At 44.1% G+C, this 17363-nt stretch overlaps 1 protein-coding gene across 3 annotated transcripts in view; it reads right to left on the bottom strand.

Annotated features, from left to right (window-relative positions):
• Nucleotides 1–8388: 8388 nt before the first annotated feature.
• Nucleotides 8389–17363, bottom strand: part of PDILT (protein disulfide isomerase like, testis expressed) — a 50898-nt gene continuing 41923 nt past the window's right edge. For all 3 annotated transcript variants that reach the window (XM_045285954.1, XM_004706082.2, XM_045285955.1), the window contains exons 9-12: nucleotides 14326–14446; nucleotides 11424–11602; nucleotides 9614–9703; nucleotides 8389–8721 (exon numbers count right to left, since the gene is read on the bottom strand). In XM_045285954.1, coding sequence (XP_045141889.1) covers nucleotides 8503–8721; nucleotides 9614–9703; nucleotides 11424–11602; nucleotides 14326–14446 — 609 coding nt within the window. In that variant the 3' untranslated portion in view covers nucleotides 8389–8502. The remainder of the gene's footprint in view (nucleotides 8722–9613; nucleotides 9704–11423; nucleotides 11603–14325; nucleotides 14447–17363) is intronic.

The raw sequence follows: 17363 nt of genomic DNA, 5'->3' as shown, positions 1-17363 counted from the left end.
ATAGCACACATATACTTATTTACAACTCTGCGTGCAGGTATTGAACCTGTTGCTTCAGTCAAACCACCCACATTATTGAGGGCGTTTGTAGTCCACCTGCACGTGGTCCTACCAGCTGACCCATGAGAGGCTGTGGGCCTCTTCCTCCAGTGGGTCCTTATTGAATTATTTCTCTCTATAATTCACTAATAAATAGCACAGGGGCTCTGATGCATGTGATTTTTGTCCCTGCAGCCCCTGTTGGCTCCTCCTTCACCACAGCTGCATGGCCTAAGACCCAGGCAGGTGAGCCTTGCACCGTGTCCTGAATACTAACATGGGTTCCTGCTGTGACTTGTAGCTCTGGTGAGTTTCAGGGCCCCAGGCAATACCTCGATTTGTCTGCATGTTACCTGACCAGCTTGGAGAGCTGGCTCTGAAGGCCTTAAAGAGTACACACACCCAGTACTTTTGATGACAGGTAGGCTGTGGAGAGGCCTCTCAAACAATACCCTCTTTCTGTTCCCCAAGAAACCACCCCAAACCCACTACCATAGAGTCAGTTCTGACTCATCATGGTACCTTAGGACAGAGAATTTCCAAGGCTGGAATCTTTATGGAAGCAAACTACCATATCTTAATACTTAATCTTTAATACTTAATACTTAATCTTTAAATACTGCACTACCAGGACGCCTTCTTTCCGCCAAAAGAAGCCCTATAATTACCTGGCTGAAATTATGTCCAATCAGCACTGTGCATCAGTGGTAGGCAGAACGGTCCCCAAAGATGCCCACATCAGAATCCCCAGAATCTGTGAGTGTTACCTTTCATGAAACAACAACAAAAACCCCTCTACTTTACAGACATGACTATGGATCTTGAGATGGGGATTACCCTTGATTAACTTGTTGGACACAGTAGTGCACAGTAAGAGGACAGAAAGAGCAAGACTTCGAAGTTGTAGGATTTGTAGTGATGGACCCAAGACTTCAGGTTGAAGTGTGTGTTGTTTAGTCTGGGTAGACTAGAGAAACAAATTCATAAACATGCGTATGTCTAAAAAAGAGTTTTATATACTAGAGCAATTGAACACTGAAAAAACATCCCAGCCCAGTCCAGATCAAACCCATAGGTCTGGTATTAGCCCATATGTCCAATACCAATCTATAAAGTCCTCTTTAGGCTCACAAAACACATGCAATGATGCCGAATGTAGGAAGATCACAGGGCGGTGGGCGGGAAGTCTTGTGGATCCAGTGGCGTTGTAAGCATCTCAGCACTGTCAGGGATCTCCATTTTGCTTCTCCAGCTCCGATGCTCTGGCTGCCATCAGCCTGTCTCCATGTGGCTTGTCAATGAGGTTGTCTCGCAGGGACTGAGTGAGTGTCCCGCCTCCAGTGAGCAATTATATCTCCTTAGCAACTCCAAATGAGATCATCAAGCTGTGACGTGATTGATAGGCAAACTCCACCCCTTCACTCATACTCCTCTCAAATTGACAACAGATTATAGAACTACCACAGAGTGATTCCAGGAAAAGGGGTTGTGAGCCAAGGCATGGAGGCAGTCTCAAGCTAAAAAAGGCATAGGAGCAGATTCTAGCCTAGCCTCTTGAAGAAAACGGCCCTAGTGACACCCTGATTATAGCCTAGGGAACTCACTGTCAGAATTCCGGCCCCCTGAGTAGAAAAAGAACACATATGTGTTGTTTTATGTCACATATTTTATGCCACTTTATTACAGCAGCAAGAGAGAACTAGTGCGGAGTCCATATTAGATCTGGAGGCAAGACATCAATCGGCACGTCCTCCCTGAGGATGTCTCTCTTGGAGAAAAGACGGCCGTCTGGAATTTCTTTCATTAGATCCCGTGACAATGATTGAGTATCTGTGTGGTGGTGGTTGTTGTTGCTGGCTGAGGTTGTTGTTAGGGGCCATTGAATGGGTCCTGACCCACAGTGACACTAGGCACAAAGAACAAAACACTCCTTGGTCCTGTGCCATCCTCAGTGCTGTTCCTGTGCTAGAGTCCTCTGTTGTAGCCACTGTGCCAGTCCATCATGGCAAGAGTTTCCTCTTTAATATTGCCTCTCTACTTTACTGAGCATGCTGGCCTTCTCCGGGGACGGGTCTCTCCTGGCAACATGTCTAAAGAATGTAGACAAAGTCTCACCATTCTTGCCTCTGAGGAGCACTTTGCTTACTTCTTCCAAGACAGACTTATTTATCCTTTTGCAGTCCATGGTACTTTCGAATATTCTTCTCCAGCACCACAATTCAAACAAAATTCTTCTTTTGAGGCAATAGAAAAGACCATGGCATGAGTAATCTCCCTGATTTTCAACACCCAAGAGAGGTCTTGGGCAGCTGATGAACAGTGAAATCCATTATATGATCTCTTGACTGCCTCCATGAGTATTGATTTTGCATCCAAGGAAGAGAAAATCCTTGACAACGTCAACTTTTCTCCATTTATCATGATATTAACTATTAACCCCGCTTGGGAGGCTTTTGATTTTCTTGATATTCATTGAGTTGTAATCCATATTGAAGTCTGCAATCCTTGATCTTCATCAGCAAGTACCTCAAGTCCACTGTTAGCAAGCAAAGCTGTGTCATTTGCATATCTAATATAGGTTCTTAATAAGTCTTCCTCCAATCCTGATGAAATCTTCCTATAATCCAACTTCTCTGATTTACTCATTATACAGATTGAATAAGTATGGTGCACTCTGATGCCCACCTTTTTATTTTAAACCCTGAAATATTACCTTGCCTCTTGATCCATGTACAAGTTCTGTATGAGCACAATGAACTGTGCTGGAATTCCCCTTCTCTTCAAGGTTATCCATAGTTTGTTATGATCTACACAATCAAATGCCTTGGCATGGTCAAGGAAACACAAATAAGCATCTTTCTGGTATTTTCTGCTTTCAGCCAAGACCCAGCTAACATCAGCAATGATATTCCTTGTCCCACGTCCTTTTCTGAATCTGACTTGAACGTCTAGTAGCTCCCTATCAATATACTGCTGCAACCATTTTGCTTGTACATGACATCAGTAATATTATTCTATAGTTTGAGCATTCTATCGGGTCACCTTTCTTTAAAATGGGTACTAATACGAATCTCTTCCAGTTAGTTGACCAAGTAGCTGTCTTCCAAATTTCCTGGCATAGATGAGTAAATGCTTCCAGGGCTTCATCAGCCTGTTGAAGCATTTCATTTGGTATTCCATCAGTGCTGCTTGAACTTCTTCAGTACCAGGGTTCTTCCTCGTATGCTACCTCCAGAAATGGTGGAATGTTGTGTTGACTAGTTCTTTTTGGTAGTGACTGTGCATTCTTTCCATCTTCTGTTGATGGTTTCTGCATCATTCCATTTTTTTTTTTGCTCATAGAATCTTTCAATATTGCAAGTTGAAGCTTGACTTTTTCTGTTGAGTTCTTTCAGTTTGATATAGACTGAGTTGTTTTTCCTGTTTTGTTTTCTAACTCTGGGTCTTTGTATGTTTCATTAAAATATTTGACTTTGTCTTCTCTAACTGCCCTTTGAAATTTTCTACTCAGCTCTTTGACTTCATCATTTCTTCCATGTGTCTTGGCTCCTCTATGATTAAGAGCAAGTTTCAGAGTCTTCTTACATCCATTTTGATCTTGTCTTTCTTTTTGTCTGTCTTTTCAGTGACCTTTTGATTTCTTCATGAGTGATGTCCTTGGTGTCCTCCCACAGCTCATTGGGTCTTCTGTCATTAGGGGTCAATGCAGCAAATCTTTTTGACATGTTTTCAGGTGGGATAGATCCAAGGTCGGATTTTGGCTTTCATGGATTTGTTTTCATTTCTTCAGCTTCAACCTGAACTTACATATGAGTAATTTGTGGTTTGCTCCACAGTCAGCCCCTGGCCTGGTTTTGGCTGCTGATACTGAGCTTCTCCATCGTCTTTTCACACAGCTGTAGTTCTTTATTTATTTATTTTTGTTTTCTGTGTATTCTTTCGGAGAAGTCCATGAGTATAATCACTTTTTGCGTTGTTGAAAAAGGTATTTACTCTATTTTGTTGGTCTTGCAAATTTTTATCAGGCAATCTCATTTCATTTCTATCACCAAGATCATATTTTTCAATGACTGTTCCTTCCTCTATTTCCAACATTTGCATTCCAATTGCCAATAATTATCAATGCATCTTGATTGCATGTTTGACCAATTTCAGACTGAATACATTGGTAGAATTCTCCAATTTCTCCATCACTGCCTTTCGTGGCTGGTGTATAAATTTGGATAATGGTTGTATTGATTGGATTTCCTTGAACTCAGATATAATCCTATTACATACAACATTGTACTTCAAGATAGATCTTGAAATATCCTTTTTGATAGTGAATGCAATGTCATCCTCTTGTTTCATTCGCAGGATTGTAAACGATATGATTTTGTTTCAAAATGGCCAACAGCCATCCATTTCAGCTCATTAATGTCTAGGGTATATATCTTTAGGTGTTCCATTTCAATTTTGATGACTTCCAATTTTTAAAAATTCATACTTGGTACATTCCAACTTCCAATTATTAGTCATTTTTGCAGCTGTTTCCTCTCACTTTAGTGCTATACCATCATCAAATGAAGATCCTGAAGGTTGTACTCCCATCATGTCGCCATGGTGGACTCGACTTTGAGAAAGCAGTTACTCCTTCTCACATTTAGAGGGCTTCACAACTCGAGGGGCCCATCCTCTGGCGCTATCTCTGACAAACTCTGCTTCCATTCGTGAATGTTGAGCTGCTCCATCGTCTCTTCCTACAGAGGCAGTCAATTTGATTTCTGTGTATCCCATCTACAGAGGTCCATATGTATTGTCACAATCTGTGTTGTTGTCCCCTTTCATTCATGAATGGAAGCAGAATGTGGAAATTTATATTATACGCCAATCAAAGTTATAGGCATTGAGAATCCAGACAAACAAAGCTTTCTTGGAGCTTATGGGCTAGTTGGGGGAGAGGGCAGTGCAGCAATGTGCAACAAATGAAGGTTCTTTCCCACATCAGGATCCGGGATTTGAACAATGAGAAGGTCAACAGCAGCATGAAGATCTGGGGGATTGAATTCAAGCTTAGATGACAGTAAGGGAGAAATTGAGACAGGACGCTCTTGACTTATCAAACGAGAGAGAAGGGTATTATATCTGGAGCCCAGAAAGTGTGTGAGTGCATGTGTGTGTGTGTAAGAGATAGAGATCTATCTGTAGGACTCACAGGGATGGTAAGGTGAATTTAATTCTAAAAGCAGAGATGCCATTTGAGGGTGGAGCATGGCTATGGTTTTTTAAAGGATTGTCCCAACAGCTGTGTGGAGTGTGGGTTTATTCTGGGGAAGGGAGGGTGCGTTTTGCAGACAGTACCAAAGGGATCAGTCAGGAAGGAAATATCAGCCACTGAGAATGGTGGGTTATTTCAGTGGAGATGAAAGTGGGAGGAGTCACCACACTGGGGTGAAAAGCTAAGGGCCTGCAACAGAGCAGCAAGGGGAGCAAAGCAACGAAGTCCCAAGAGAATACCAAAAATAGACTTTGGGGCCAGGGCATGGCACCCCATCAGACTCAACCAGAAAACAATCCTAAAGGTCAAAAAACAGACCTAGAACTATTTATAGGCTTTTCCCCCATCATTTTGTTTTTGTTGTTGTTGCTGCTGCTGTTTTTTGTTTGTTTTCTATAGTAGCTTTGTTTTGCTCTCTTGTTTTTGTTTATTATTGTCTATACGTGGCTATCTAGATAAAATAGGCCGGATAAGGAATCCAGAGGAGAGAACAATGGAACCCACAGTTCAGGGGGGGACAGGGGAGAAGGGGAGGTGAGGGAAAGGAAAGGGGTATCAACCAACCCAGGGACAAGGGAACAGCAAGTGATCTAAAATCAGTGGTGAGGAGTGTATAGGGTGCCTGGTAGGACTTGGTCAAAGGCAATGTAACCAAGAGGAATTACTGAAACCCAAATGAAGGCTGAACATGATAGTGGGAAAAGAGGAAAGTAAAAGGAAATAGAGGAAAGAAGTAGGAGGCAAAGGGCATTTATAGAGGTCTAAATACAGGCCTATGTACATTTGTAAATATATTTATATATAATGATAGGGAAATAGATAATTATCAAGGTAGAAGACAGACATTAGGCCTCTAGTCACGTCCTCCTTCAATGCAAGAACACTTTGTTCTACAACCTGGCATTCGGTGATCCTCGCCTTCCTGACATGATCGCTGAAGACAAAACGAGTGCATAAGCAAATATGGTGAAGAAAACTGATGGTCCCTGGCTATCACAAGATACAGCATCTGGGGTCTAAAAGGCTTGAAGATAAACAAGCAGCCATCTAGCTGAGAAACAACAAAGCACACATGGAATAAGCACACTAGCCTATGTGATAATGAGGTATCGAGGGGATCAAGTATCAGGCATCAAAGACCCAGAGCAAAAAAAATCATAATGTGAATGAGGGGGAGTGTAGAGTGGAGGTCCAAAGCCAATCTATAAGCAATTGGACATCCCCTTACAGAAGGGTCATGGGGAGAAGATAGGCCAGTCAGAATGCAGTATAGCACCAAGGAAATATACAGCTTTTTCTCATTCTTTAATGCTTCCCCCCCCCACCTCACTATCATGACCCTAATTCTACCTTACAAATCTGGCTAGAGCAGACCATGTATGTGGGTACAGATAAGAGTTGTAAACACAGGGAATACAGGACAGATAAACTCCTTGGGACCAATATTGAAAGTAGCCATACCCGGAGGGGAAGGGGAAGGTGGTGGGAGAAAGGGGGAACTGATCACAATGACCTAACTATAACCCGCTCCCAGGGGGATGGAGAACAGACGAGGTAAAGGAAGACATTGGATAGTGCAAGACATGAAAAAATAATAATTTATAAATTATCAAGCGTTCATGAGGGAGGGAGGGAGGGAGGGAGGAAGGAAGGGAGGGAGGGGGGAAGAAGGGGGAAAATAAGGAGCTGATACCAAGGGCTCAAGTAGAAAGAAAATGCTTTGAAAATGATGATGGCAACATATGTACAAATGGCTTGAGAAAATGGATGTATGTATGGATTGTGATGAGTTGCACAAGCCCCCATTAAAATTATTTTTAATCATATCAATGTGAAATTATTTTTTAATCATATCAATCAATGAGGGGAGTGCAGAGTGGAGCCCCAAAGCCCATATGTACACAATTGGACATCCCCTTTCAGAAGGGTCACAAGGAAGAGACGAGCCAGTCAGGGTGCATTATAGCACCGATGAAACATACAACTTTCCTCTAGTTCTTTAATGCTTCCTCTGCCCCACTCTCACGACCCCAATTCTACCTTACAAGTCTGGCTAGACTGGAGCATGTACACTTGTACAGATAAGAGCTGGAAACACAGGGACTCCAGGACAGATAAAACCCTCAGGACCAATAATGGGCATAGCAATACCAGGAGGGGAAGGGGAAGGTAGAGAGAGAAAGGGGAATCTGATCACAATGATCTACATATAATCCACTCCCTGAGGGACAGACAACAGAAAAGTGGGTGAAGGGAGACATCAGTCAGTATAAGACATGAAAAAATAATAATTTATAAATTATCAGGGGCTCATGAGGGAGGGAGGAAGGTGGAGGGAGGGGAAAATGAGCTGATGCCAAGGGCTCAAGTAGAAAGAAAATGTTTTGAAAATGATGATGGCAACATAGGTAGAAATGTGCTTGACACAATGGATGGATGGATGGATGGATGGATGGATGGATGGATGGATGGATGGATGGATGGATGGTGCTAAGAGCTGTATGAGCCCCCAATAAAATGATAATAAATAAATCAAAGGGGGAGGACTCAGGTCGAGGGGAGTGGTGGGGTCATAAGGCATGGATGTGGTAGGAAACAGAAAGACAGGAACTGTGGGTGATCTTGGTGCGGTTGCTCTTGTGAGATGCATTTACTGAGATGCAGAAGACTGAGGCACAAATGTGGGCTTGGGTCTCTTACCGCCCCAAATGCAGCTCAAATCAGTCAATCATTCCCTTGATTCAAAGGGTTTCTCTAAACTCTGGGACCCTCCAACCTGGTATGAAGTTGGGTTGCATAGCGTTTAAGTACACCTTCTTTGGCATACAATATTCTAGGATGGAATCTCCATGGATTTCTAACAGGGATCCTGCAGTTACCTAGCTTCTCAATGCTTCATTTTCCTCATTTGCAAAAAGGATAATGAACCTAAATGCCTAAGATGTAGTGAAATAGGTGAATGCCTAGTCAGTGGTAAGCTCTTTTGAAAGGTTGCTATTACAGCTTCCCTTGCAGCTGTCTCTGAATTCCAGGCCAAACCAGGCTGCTTAGGCAGCACCAACCAGGAAAAAGAGCTGACGAGTAAAGCAGAGTGAAAGACTTTCAGGGGCTTTATTATCCAGTTCCCACCCACACCACTTCAATAATACATCATTTTATTTAAGGAGATCAGGGACCTGGAAGATGGGCACCTGGCTTAAGGAAAGCTAAAGCTCCTCTTTGACACCTACTGTCTTTTCTTGTGTGGGAGGAACCAGTGGCGTAGGAAGTCCCACCTCCTTTTGCTCCATGGGTCCCTTCTGCCTAACTAGCTCTTCCAATTCCACCAACTTATGCGCGGGCAGCATCTTCTCTTCAGAAGGGTTCTCCTCTTCCTCAGCCAATACTGTCTCTTCTGTCAGCTCACTTTTCTCAATGGAAAAGACCTATTTTTGAAACATAACATAGAAAAGGAAGAATGGAGGAAAGAGGGGCACAATGAAATAGAGGGGGAAAAGATATAAATGATTATACTTGCCAAGACTTCTGTTTCTGGGAGGAAGTGCCCCAAAGGAATCATTCCTGGGGCCAGGAGATCTTCAGAAATATAAAAGTCCATTGGACTTGGATGAGGGATCGTTAGAGTATGGTTTTCCTTGCTGATAAGAACACCTGTGAGGGAACCACCCCTCCCAACGCTAAGTGCACAGGTGTGGCTGTTCCACTTCCAGCTCTGGGGCTGGGCAGATGACCCAAGCCCAAACAATGAGAGACTTTGCTAGGGCGAGGAATGAGAGTGACTTCTATCAAGTGGTAGGATATGAGACTGGAACTGTGATGTTCTTGCTGGCTCTTCAGAGAGGAAGAGACAACTTGAGGATCAAGTCAATGCAGCGGGAAACAAAGATGGGGGTTGGCGGAGAGGAAATCTTAGCATTACTGCCTGAGCTTTGACTCTATCCATGCCTCCCAGTTATGTAAGCTTCATCCCCATTGTTGTTTACACATGAATACTATTCATAACATGGGCACTTATTAATGCTAATCGAACCTTTCAGAAGATGGCATTACAGAGCAAAGGTTAGGGGAAGAGGAATTCTTCCATCCATCATGCCAGGAGGCAGGCCCCCATCAAAGCCTCAGGTTGCCATCTCAGCAACCGCTAGATCACAGGAAGCAGCCTGGAGGAGCCTTGGGAGAGTCTGCCTTTCCTCAGCCTTTCCAAGTGGCCACTTCTGTTTGCTCGGAGTAAGTACCCTTGAAAGATGCTGATGAGGAAAAGCCCTTGGCAGTTTTCTGTGGGGCAGAATTCTCCAGAGAGCCGCTGCTTCCCCTTACCTTGTCCTCTTCCTCAGCCCGGGCCTTGATTTGTCTTTCCAGGAAATCCGAAAAGGCCACCAGGGTATGTTCTCCCTTGTAGACTACAGCCTAGGAAGAAAATAGACGAGTAGGCCCGTGGCTTTTTCCTCCAAGATGTCCCAGAATTGCTCTAGTGGAATATTTGGAATCAAATTCCTAACAACCTGAACAGGCTACCTTTGTGCACCTACATTACCATGGTTCTAAAATAACCATCTTAACAATTCCTCCTTCCAAGAGTTAGAAGGTTCCAAGCGCGAACTCTGGAGCCAGACTGCAGGGCACAGCCCTGCTTTCATCAGTAGTGGTCTGGTCACCTCTTACGGTGACTTCTCACCTACACTCAGCCATCCTCTTCTTGGGAGCAGGGACCTCCTCCTACTTGTACGTCTTTGACACTGCTGCCTGCCGCCCTTCCCACGCCCCTCTACCCAATGTGTCTAAGTATCATGAAAAGTGGGTCCCATCAACACCAGGGATGGTCATTGACTATCACCCCAAAGTGGAAATGCCACTGTCTGTCTCTAGTGCACATACCTCATCCTAGCAGCATCTCACCCCAATATTTAGGTGGACATGGCCCCTACCTTATTCCACTTACGAGCATACCTTGTTTTATTGTGCCCCTTGATTACATTTTACAGATTCTGTGTTTTACAAATTAAAGGTTTGGGGCATCAAACAAGTCTATCAGCACTATTTATCCAACAGCACGTGCTCACTTCGTGTCTCTGTGTCCCACATTGGTAATTACAACAATATTCCAAACCTTACCATAATGCCCTTTCAGACATAATAGATTACAGTGTATTATAAATGTAATTTTTATGTGCACTAGGCAACCAAAAGGAATGTGTGACTTGCTTTATGGCAATGCTCTGGAACGGGTTCATAGTGTCCCCAAGGTCTGCCTTTAGTCAGGGTTCAGCCTCCATAGCAGAGGGAACCAAGTAACCCAGGTCTGATGCATGGTTTATCAGAATCATTAGCCATTATGATTGGGGCATGGATGGGAAACTGACCTAAGCAGGACTCAGCTATAGGGAGCTCTAGACCTTTTGTGGATATAACTGGTAAATAGTCTTTGGATGTGAACGTGAGTGGATAAGAGGAGTTGGAGCTCTTTGGGTAGAATTCAGAACTGGAAAGGAGGAGAATCCAAGTACCTGTGGTAGTTACATAATCTGGTGTCAATTTGAGACTTGAGAGGATTAAAAGTGAAGGGGTGGAGTCTAGCCTGTCAATTGGGAGGGTCATAGCCAATGAGGCCTCTGTCTGGACATGGCCTTCTCCTGAGGATTCTAGGAACTCCTGTGTTTCCTCCTTGGAAGTGGGAGACACACACTTTTTTTCTCTCTGCCCACTCCCTGAGAGATGCTCTACTGACCAGACATGTGGCATTATGCTGATAAGACCCCATTCCCTGGGAACTGGAGGAGCCACATGGAGACCCCTGCCAGCCCTGAGATGCTTACAACACCACTGGATCCACAAGACTTCCCACCCACTGGCCTGTGATCTTCCTGAATTTGGCATCACTGTAAGTGGTTCGTGAGTCTGAAGAGGACTTTATAGATTGGTATCGGACATTTGGGCTAATATAGGACTTATGGACTTGATCTGGACTGCGCTGGGATGTTTTCTCAATATTCAATTGCTCTTGTACATAAAGCTGTTTCCCATTCAAGTATGAGTCTCCCTGGATTAGTTTCTCTAGTCTACCCAGACTAACACAGTCCCAGATGATAAAATGCCATGTTCAGTTTTGTGTATCCCAGGAGCCCCTTACCTGTTCAGAGTCGAGAGGAAAGAACCTGAAGAATGGGTACCGGTCCAGGTACATCAGCTGAATGTCATTTGCCATGATGTCAATCCTGGCGATGGTGAGTGTGGAGTGATTTTGATACTTTCTGCCCAACTCTTCCAACAGTGGATAGAGTGCCTTGCACTTTTCAGACCAGGGTGCATCTGGAATAGAAGAGCCATTGCTCAGATTCACAACAGAGCTCCAAGTAGAAGTCAGTACCATCTAATAATCTCCATCATTGCCAGAGACCTGTCTACAGAAAACCCATGTGATCATCTGACACTCATCTTTTAGCGAGACTTACCATAACATCAGCTTGAAAATACAAATCAATCCCATTCATGGTTGACTTACCACATGATGGCACCCCATGAAAATAACAATGCCACTGCTCTTGCTTTCACTGATGACAATTGGTCTATGCTGTGCTCCACGTCTTTCTCTACAGTCTGCTCTGACCCAAGGAGGCTTGCATTTTGATGGTTGCATGATCTCTCACAGCTGGCAGTAGAAACGATGATGGTTCCCAGAAGCTGTTCAGTCTGTGATGCCCCCTTCCAAGTGACACCCAGGGCATGTGCCATACCTGCCATATATCTGAGGTACATCTCTGACCACAGTGCCCTTGCCCACACCTCTGCTGTTTATGAAGCTGCGCTTGATCTTTCTTTAATGATATATTAAATAGTCCTTTTCTCCCCCCATTTCAACATAGTTCTGGTCATAATTTAATAAGCCAGGAAAAAATGATCCCAGTTTCTTTCCATCCAGACACTAACTAATAACCAGCATGTTGGGCTGTTTTCAAAGATGATAGTCCTTATTGTTTAACTCTCTATTTTAACGTAGCTTTCCACTCCTGTTGAAGAAGAAAATATATTTGGCTTAAGTGATTCCTTAGGTTCTGCCACATTGTGTGTGTGTGTGTGTGTGTGTGTGTGTGTGTGTGTGAGATTTGAGATGCTGTTAGCACAAAGGCTCTTCATCAGAGGTTAAACTACTTGTGCAAGGCCATGCCATTAGTGATTAAGCAGAAGAGGTGGGGGTTGTGGACTGACTGTTTGGGCTTGTGACTATTACACAACACGACCTTTCTGGTATGTGGAAAATATTCCCAAGAAGTAAACTGGAGGCTGTGACAAGCACAACTTCCTCTGAGCTTTCCATGGGTGATTTCTTGAGTGTTGGGTCTAGCCCAGGCACTCACTGGGCCCTGTGAAGAATAATTAGTGCCAGGAGCCAATAGGAAATGGAAACTCAGCTTTGCCTGCTCCTCCTTCCTCACAAGGCTGAAATTCAAAATTTCTGTGAGCAGAATAACCTCAAAAGTCCCTGGACATTACAGTTGGGTGACCAGCTCCCATTTGCCAACCAAGTGCCTCGCTTTCCATTCCATCTGTACCAGCCACTGGTCAGCCCTACGGAAGTCACGTGGTCCCTGGGTTGGAACAGGGAGGGATATAATGGCTGCAGTCCCAGAGGGCCAATCTGACAGTCCTGCTTTGGGGGGGGGGGGACGATACAGCCTTGGCTTTTTATAAGAACCAAATGGGCATTATCCTAAGTGGGAGGATCAGATAAGTACCACCTCTCACTGCGAGGCAGCAGAGTGGGGTTACTCAGCCACACAGAGCTTCGTCCCCTCGACTCACACCTGAGAGTCCCTTTCGGTATGATTTTAAAGGCTTCTTTGATGCAGTCTAGCCCTGGTCACACCCTCACCCACAAAGGTTCCCTTTGAACTTGTCCCAGACTTGCCATGAGACCTGACGTAAAATAAGGAACCTCTCAAAATACTAAAAACCAAACCCACTGCCATTGAATGGATTCTGGCTCATAGCAGCTGTCAATAGTCTCCAAGGGTCTTTGTCCTTTCAATTGCCTGGAAGTTTTGGACCACTGACCTTGCAGGTGGTAGTCTAACACTTACCTGACAGCGCTGCCCGGGCTCCTTAATTAACCTATCAGAGCTCCTCAATTGGGTTGAAATACCCTTTCACAGGGATCACCCGACTCATAACAGTAGCAAAATTAGTTATAAATAGCAACAAAAATAATTTTATGGTTGGGGGGTCACCACCACATGAGGAACTGAATTAAAGGGTCACGACATGAGGAAGGTTGAGAACCGCGGATCTAGATCCCGGTGAAAGCCATTAGACCTTCTGTTAATGTTGAACTGCGTCCTCAAAAAATATATGTAATGTAAAATCCTAACCCATGAACATATGATGAAATCCCATCTGAGAATAGGGTTTTGTTACATTAAGGAGACCATACCTGTGTACGGTGTGTCTTAAGCCAATCAGGTCTACTCTGATTCATAGCAGTTTTGTTACGTTCCTGAGTCTGTGCTTAATCATACACCAGGAACCCTGCTAACTTAGTGTTTACTTACTTGTTGGGCTGCTAACCTCAAGGTCAGCAGTTTGAAATCAGCAGTTTAAAGCCACCAGTCCCTGAGGAGGAAGACAAGGCTTTCTACGCCACAAAGATTTACAGTCTTGGAAACCCACAGGGAGAGGTCAATCCTGTCCTATGGGGTCATAATGAGTTGGAATTAACTCAATGGCAACAAGTAGTGAGTACTTACCAATGGATATTGTAAGGATTAAATGAGATTTTATATATATATTAAATGAGATTTATATATATATATACATATATAAAAAGCAGCTTATCATGCAGTCTGATAAATTGCTGCATTCAACAGATGTTAATCATTAGCGTTGCTGTTGTTATAAGCAGCCAAACTCTTTGGATGTCTGAAGACCACGTTTCTTAGCTAGGACTGGAGATTTTAGTGGCCAAGAATTCAAAGGCAACACTGGAAAAGTAACATCATGGGAGCATTGCTCCCCATCTACCTCTGGGAGGTACTTACAGAACATCACAAACACATCCTTCTTCTTGTCAAAGACAACTCGGTTGAAGTTCTTTCCCACAAGCTGTTTCACTGGGCCCTGGTCCCAATATTCTGGGATCTCTTCGCTGGATTGGTGTTTCTAGGAAGCAAATTCAAGAGACCTAACAGTCTACAGAAAGAAGTTGGCAGTTGAGGTTCCCAACTCTGATAGAAACCATGGAAGTTTTTCTCTTGTTCTTACATAAGGGTCTTGGAAGCGGGTTTAAAATGCTGAACTAGAATCATAAGCTTGATTTTCTCGGGAAAATTGGGATCCGAGGGCTGAGAAGGCAGAGCTCCAAACAAAGATGGATTCTCAGATTTCAAATCCATGATTCTTAGGGTTTTTAGATGAGAGAGGGGTGCATGCATGAACAGCTCCAGTTGCACAAGGGGGAGCTCCATTCCACACTTAATCTTTGCTTAGGTCGTTCTCTCTGTCAGGAATGTCTTCCCACTCCTCACTCCTGCACTGTTTTCCTATAAGCCCACTCCATTTATCCTACCGAATGACCCCAAAGGAGACTGTCATGAATTAAATTATGTCCCTCAAGAATATGTGTCAACTTGCCTGGGCTATGATTCTCAGGGGGTTGGCAGTTATGCCATGATGTACTTTGGCAGTTATAGCATGATCGCCCATGATGTGATTGGATGTGATAAGCCAGTCAGTTGTAAACAGATGAAGACTGAGATGCAGCATCCTTAATCCCATCACAGTCTGTGGTAAACTGAGGGCCTGGATGAGAATGTAATGCAGCTTAATCCCCTATCCTCATAATTATGGGTCTGGAAAGCCAACTCTGGTGGGGGAAGACCCTTTGGTTAGGAGATATAAATAGATTGTAATATACATTTCTCATAACTAAACACAGCCCCTCCAATTACCCCCCATAACGGAACTGTCATGAAAGAACTACCATGTAAGATGAATCATTCGTGTGTCTGGCTATGTCCTGTGCCTGGAGGTTATCTGTAGGTAATAGCAATCAGGTTCTATAGCTGTAAAATGTAACAAGCCCTTGAGGAGGGCTCAGGACATTAGAGGTCAACTAGCACTAGGTCAGCACAATGACTCACCTCATTGTTTGTTTATCATGTTACCCGCTTATGATACTACCCATTGACTATGTAATATGTTAGCTATATGACACCCATGCCTGACAAAAGATCTGTACGCTCCATGTGCACCCATTGGAAAATACATTCACTCGTTGAGTCCTGACACTGGGACAAGGAGTCCCTGTGCTCCGCTGTCTGCCGTATATTCCACATTCGCCAAGTCAATCCTGCGGACCCTTTTGAGTGATGGGGATCCCCCATACTCCAACAACAGCCCTGATCTGCTGTAAGGAGGGTTTCCTTGGGGTGTGGCCTGCAAAGCCCTTTATCTTACAGCAGGTAAAAGAAGAGAGAAGCCAGCAGACAAGAGAGAGACCTCCTGGCACCAGTAAAGAAGAGCCAGGAATAGAGCACATCCTTTGGACACGCGTGTTGAGAAACTCCTAAATCCAGGGGAATCTGATGCCCAGACACAGGGGATCTGCAAGGAATGCTGGGCGTGCAGTCTGAAAGAAGACAAGAACCTTTCTCCTCAACGGAGTCAAACCAAAGAGAAAATCTTTCCCTAGAGCTTTGTGAATTCCGTCTTCTGGCCTCCTGAACTGTGAGAGAACAGACGTCTGTCTGCAAAAGCCAATCATGTATGGTGTTTCTGTTATGGGAGCACAACTGAGCCCTTCCCTGACTCTTCCCCAGGCTAGGCTAGATTCCATTATGACAACTTCTCCTAGCACTTGATACTGTTCTGTGTAATTTAAGATATAAATATTTGCCTGGAATCTTTGTGAATAATATGCATCTTTGTAGCTAGATATCCTTGAAGGATTTTTACCCTCATGACTAAGTATACTGGTACCTGTAATACCTGTCATTGTGTTGATTCCAAGCACGGTGATCCCACGTGTGTCAGCTTAGAACTGAATCCCAAAGGGTTTTCTGTGGTGGATTTTTTTCTCTAAGATGCCTGTGGTTGGACTTGAACCTCTAACAATTTGGTTAGTAACTGAATACAGTGTAGAGGCCACATCTGACCTCTTCCGGCTTCAGTGAGGATTAAAGAGAATCCATTTCTACAGCAACTGACACCAAGTCAAGGTCAGACAAGCCTCCACTCTTCATCCTTCTTTTAGTCTCTTCGGACAGCAACCATTTCTCCCACGACGCTCTACTTTTCTGCTAGGTTTGACCCTTGTTCACTGTGGCCACCGAGAACTCACAGGCCATCGTCACATTTAAGGGGGTTTATTGGGGAAGTTAACAAGCCAGGATCCAAAAACATGAAGGGGATCAGAAAACACTAAGGATGCCATCATTGGTTCCCAGCAACACCATTCCTCAACCAACAGCCAAATCTCTCTGCCGGGTCCTCAGCCTCTCAGCCACCTGGTCCCTTGGCCTTGACCTCTATGGGCCAAGAAGCCCACTTGCCACTCCACCTCCTTGTCTCATGGTCTCCTACCCAATCACATGGTGAAAGTCACAGAGACATAGGTAGAAGAGCCATGTTAAGACATTTCAATTGACCACAGGCAACCGAGCAGTTGTCTGTCTGCACCATGGAAGACTCCCTCAATAAATGTTTGTGAATAAGTAAATGAAGAATAAATCAAACTCTTGCTTTTTCTTGAATATGATGGTGGAAATCCTGGGCAATCATATTTTCTCTGGAACTATTGTCTCCTGTGTGCCTCTTGAATCCATACCCTTCTCTCCAGCCAATTTGTCACCACGCTAGTCCAGGAAGCCTTGATCTCTCATGTGGACCACTGAAATAGCCTCCTGAAGGTTCTCTCTGAAGCTTCTCTTGAGCCTCCTTGTAGCCCTATTTCCACAGGCAAGGTCTTATGTTCCCCATACAAATTTACATACTCCTGGCTCTTAGGATACCAAATGGTTGATGTGCTTATGACCCTCATATTTTATGACTTTTGCCCATCTCACCAGGCTTTTCTCCC

This window comes from Echinops telfairi, unplaced genomic scaffold (genome assembly GCF_000313985.2).
Source record: "Echinops telfairi isolate 266 unplaced genomic scaffold, ASM31398v2 ScPeMD7_5;HRSCAF=22, whole genome shotgun sequence".
Classification (NCBI taxonomy): domain Eukaryota; kingdom Metazoa; phylum Chordata; class Mammalia; order Afrosoricida; family Tenrecidae; genus Echinops; species Echinops telfairi.
This window is presented reverse-complemented; position numbering and strand designations above follow the sequence as displayed.